Source organism: Nannospalax galili, unplaced genomic scaffold, assembly GCF_000622305.1.
Source record: "Nannospalax galili isolate Female #2095 unplaced genomic scaffold, S.galili_v1.0 scaffold593, whole genome shotgun sequence".
NCBI lineage: Eukaryota > Metazoa > Chordata > Mammalia > Rodentia > Spalacidae > Nannospalax > Nannospalax galili.
In genome coordinates, this window is record NW_008332686.1 from 1,137,610 (window position 1) to 1,143,025 (window position 5,416).

The 5,416-nt window shown below is 35.9% G+C and overlaps 1 protein-coding gene across 1 annotated transcript; it reads left to right on the forward strand.

The window, feature by feature from the left end:
* The first annotated feature begins 4,474 nt into the window (after window positions 1-4,474).
* Window positions 4,475-5,416, forward strand: LOC103729619 (olfactory receptor 5D18-like). The gene has a single exon (XM_008827696.1). It carries the CDS (start codon window positions 4,475-4,477, stop codon window positions 5,414-5,416), a length of 942 nt encoding a protein of 313 aa, XP_008825918.1.

Genomic DNA, 5,416 nt, shown 5'->3' on the forward strand with positions numbered 1-5,416 from the left:
GTTCCAGGCCAGCTATGACTATAGGGAAACCCTGTCTCAAAAAGACCGAAAAAGAAAGAAAGAAATCCCAAGTGTGCCTGAGAAACTATTGGAGACTGGAGAGGGTTGAGTCAATCTCTTTTAAGGGTGTGATTACTGGTAGGCTGATCATGCTCTAGTGGACCCACACCAAAGGACATTTGGGGGCACAAATTTGACACTATAGGCATACATAGAATATACTGACTTGATCAGGCAGTTGTGAGGGTGGATAAGATAGGTGGAGATAGGTGAGGGGATCCAAATACAATTAAAATATATTGAATGAAATTTGCAAAATTCAATACAAAGGAAAAATAATTGACCAGATGAATAATTCTGTGTTTTTCCATAGACTCAACTGCATTTTCTGATTGTCTCTATTATGAAATTAATGTTCATAAAATAGTAACTTAAAATTCTCATAGCTGATTCATACTCTCCTAACAGGCTGTACTTTGTGTTGCTAGTTATTGCTACAGAAAAATTAAACAACTTGAATGAAATGCTTCTGCATTAATGAATCATCAGTTGAAATCGTGGTATGTGAACATGTTTACTCAATAAAGAGCATTATAAGAGTTTGATGAAAATACACTTACGTATTTCTTTTTAAAAGTATTTTATTATTTTTATTTTATGTGCATGAGTGTTTTGCCTGCATGTATGTGAGTTTACCTGTGTTGTGCAATGCCACAGAGGCCAGAAGAGGGCTTTGGATTCCCCTGGAACTGGAGTTAAGGATGGTTCGTAGCCACCATGTGGGTGCTGGGAATCGAATCTGGGTCTCCTGCAAGACAGTTAGTGCTCTTAACTGCTGAACCATCTCTCCAGCCCCACAGTTCAGTATTTCTAAAGGAGAATGATCATGAAGTTGGCTTGCACTTGCAAGTAGTTTCACCACAGTGCTTTTCATTTTGAAAAGAATCTCATATTTCTAGTTTAATGAACTTACCTAGAAATAGAAAATTAGTAGATAAACCTTTATTTTCTTTTATTCTTAACATTCAACTTTAATTTTAATTGCTGTAATTGTACATATTTACATTAAGTTACCATTTTGTAAAAAAAAAAAATCTTCAATTTATTTTTGGTGTATTAGCCTCTCTATACACTTCTATAGTTATGGTGAATTGGGTTCTATTCCAGAAATATAGTCATATATATCAATCAATAAATATTCATTTGTACAGGAAATTGGAGATATTGGTGAACTGAACAATGGAATATGTTTTGCGACCATTTTTTTTCTTGCTTGGTGAAACAAACTACATAATAAATGCAATAAAATTCAATTATTGTATGATCCAACAATGTTGGACTGTAGTTGATTTTTTCAGGTGAGAGTCTTTCACGGAAGTTTTGACTGGAAGGAAGCATTTGAGCAAAAATGGCAGACACAGCACAAAATGCGATATGAAAAGTGTGTGATCTTTGTAATAGTTTATTTTATTATTTTTATTATTTTATGTGTATGAGTGTTTTGCCTGCATATATATATAAGTGGTAAGTGCACCCGTGTCATGCAGTGGCTGTGGAGGCCCAAAGAGTTTGTTGAATCCCCTGGAACTGGAGGTACAGACAGTTGTTAGCTGCCATGTTGGTGCTGGGTATCGAAACTGGGTCCTCTGCAGAGTAGCCAGTGCTCTTAACCATTGAGCCATCTCTCCAGCCCCGTGTGTGCTCCTTTTATAGGGATGAAAAAGAGATCAGACTGTCTGGATGAGTCAGTAGAATAGTGGCAAAGATTAAATCATTTATTTACTTTATAGTTTATATTTTCTGAAGATTTATTTTACCATCAATGAATTATGTTGGCCAAACAGCTGGATATTCGCACTCCTCTGATACCGTCAGTGTCTCCTGTAGAAAGAGAACATTATACGTAGCAAATAAGGGTTAATTACTATGTGATAATGGTAATTTTGTGGCATAATAATTTTCCTTGTAATAGAAGAAGCCTAAAGAAGTCATCAAGGAGCTGTGGAAAAATGTGATATATATACATATATATATATATATATAACTTGCTTCTAGGATTTTGCAATGTATTAGAGTTGCATCATATGAAATGATTAATTTTAATTGTTTGTAATGTATTCACTAGAGATTGTAAAAATAAATACTCTCTAAGGCTCCCTTTCTCCAAGATTTTAGCAATAAATAGAAGAATCCACGTGTTACTCCCTAAGAGGAGAGGACCTGCTTTTTCCCTCAGCATGTTAGTTTTAAAATGCTACACCAGTTGATTTCAGTGTCTTTCTACAAAGAAAATTGAAAGGGAAGAAATAGAGCTTTCTTAGAGAGTCCTTTGTATAAGGCAGAATCGACCAGGGATGCTCTTCTGTGAAGCTTGGCTTTAGAGGCCTGGCTTAGGTAAGATCCTCCAGAATCCCCGGAAAAATAGGCACTCTGGGTGGGAGGAGGGATAGCTCTGTGAATATGACATTCAGTAATGCCTCCCTTTTTTAAGATTTTGGAAGATTTCAAGATTTAACCAATCTTTATGCAAGATAAAGTAAACATTAAACCAACTAGAGAAAACAATAAAAATGATGATTAAGATTACAAAACAGGAAATTGATGTTAACTCCAAATAACAAAATAACAACAACAAAGTGTTTTAAAAGAAAATCTGTAAGGAGGAGGACTTCATCTATCTTGCTTTTCAAATGACATATCTTTTGGGGAAGTGAATGTTATAATAATAACTGAGCTACAAGATTCACTATGTGAAATGTAACATAAACAGAGAATGTGAGCATCTTAGAAAAATGGAATATAGCAAGAAGAAAATACGATGCCTATGTCTAGTATTGGAAGGGATTTTCTTCAGTGACCAAAATCATGGCTTTAGAAACTAGGACACTGAATGTGTCACCCTTGCAATATAATTCAATATCTTTCTTGAGAGACTATCTAGACACTTTCTTTTGGATAATGTGACTAGAAATAACTATTAGGAATTCAATAACCTCAACAGAATTAATCAAGAAAGAAACTTCTGTAATGATAAAATATGAATAGCATTCTAGATCTGTAGTGATTCTTTTTTAAAATAAAATTTTTGCAATTTTTGTACAGTATATTTTGTTGACATTTAGAACCCCTTGACTCTCTGCACCTCCCTCCACTGGCCCCAGTCCAATTCAATGTACTTTCATATACATATTTATATAATATGTTCTATAGAGTCTGATTTTTGTTCCCAAACATCCTTCAGTGTGGGTTCATCCACTGTGTCCACAGAGTCCCATTCCTGTATGACACTGTCTTTCCCCCTCCAAGCAGTCATTAAAACCCAACCTAAAATGATTCTTTTGTGTACAGTGTTTATTTTATTTAAGCATGAAATGTTCACATAGAGCAGTACTAAATAAAAGTGTTAAACCTGCTCCATCAAAGATAGGACAGGGAGATAATGAATAAACCATGTGTCAAATTAATAGAACATAGAGAAAGAGTGATGACAAAGAAAGAGGGAGAATTCACACACACACACACACACACACACACACACACACACACAGATGGAGTGTTTATGCTGCACAAGGAGAGTATCAGTGCTAGAACATCTACTATATCTAGTTATCCCTGGGTGATACATAGTTCCCTTTCACATGTGTTTGACCTAAAGCTGTTTTGTCGTATGCCACTGCAACATAAATATGTGTCACTGGATTATGACCCATGGGATTAAAGCTCTAGTTTGTTCTAGTTTAAAAACACGACAGTTAATTAAGAAAAGCACTAATGTAAAAGTTAAATTTTTTTATTTATCATGTGTCATTGGGAAGTTAAGATTTCTTTGTCTCTACAATAATGATGAAATCAGAATCGTATCATACGTTATAGTCACACTATTTCTCTGACACTAACAGTTGTTACGCGGAACTTCACAATGTAACATACTTTCTGAAAAAAATTGATTTTAACATCAGTTTTGAGTTGAACAGATGCATATTCTATACTGTGAAGACATACTCATAAAGTTAATTAAAAACTAAGATTTAAGTGAAGCATTATGAATGTTGATAAGAAAAGATATGTTAACACAGGATGTCTAAAAATTTCTTTGTAAATTCCTGGGTTTTCTTAATGATAACAAACCTGAGATAACCAGTCATGCTATTTTAGGTGAATCTGTATGAACTTATAACATTTAAAGACTAATGAAAGCTATATGTAAAAAATTGATTTAGATAGCTTCAAGTCCCTTCATATCATTTGTTGTGTTTACAGACACTATTTTTTCTTTGAGAGAGATTAAGTTAATTAATACTTCTTAAGGTGATTTACAAAGGCTATCATTTTATTTTGTGCCTTTCACTGTAAACACACTGATTCTGAGCTATACTACACCCTATCCTCCAAGCTTTGTGAAATGAGTGAAGAAAGCCTGCTATATTTTCACTCTCACTATTTTTGCTTTCAGGACTTCTTACAAACTGACACCATGCCACTGTCAGTTGGAAATACCAGTGGAGCAACATTCACTCTTTTGGGCTTCTCAGATTACCCAGAACTGCAAGTCCCCCTCTTCTTGATATTTATCACCATTTACAGTGTCACTGTGGTGGGTAATATCGGCATGATCCTCATAATCAGAATTAACCCCAAACTGCACACCCCCATGTACTTCTTCCTCAGCCACCTCTCCTTTGTGGATTTCTGCTACTCCTCCATTGTTGTTCCTAAGATGCTGGTGAACCTAGTTGTAAATGACAGAACCATTTCATTCATAGGATGTGTGGTACAATTCTTTTTCTTCTGTACATTTGTGGTAACTGAATCTTTTTTATTAGGGGTGATGGCGTATGACCGGTTCGTGGCCATCTGCAACCCCCTTCTCTACTCAATGGCAATGTCCCAGAGGCTCTGTGCCATGCTGGTAGGGGGATCCTATACTTGGGGTGTTACATGTTCATTGATCCTCACATGCTCTTCTCTAAATTTATCTTTTTATGGCTTCAACATGATCAATCACTTTTTCTGTGAGTTTTCCTCACTCCTCGCACTTTCATGCTCTGACACACATGTCAATCAAATGTTGCTTTTCATTTTTGCCACTTTTAATGAAGTTAGCACACTTCTCATCATTCTCTTGTCCTACCTGTTCATTGTTGTTACCATTCTGAGGATGAATTCAGCCAGTGGACGCCGCAAAGCCTTCTCCACCTGTGCTTCCCACCTGACCGCCATCACCATCTTCCATGGAACCATTCTCTTCCTCTACTGTGTGCCCAACTCCAAGAACTCCGGACACACTGTCAAAGTGGCCTCTGTGTTTTACACAGTGGTGATCCCCATGCTAAATCCCCTCATCTACAGTCTGAGAAATAAAGATGTCAAGGACACAGTCAGAAAATTAGTAGACACTAAAGTCTTTTCTTCTTAA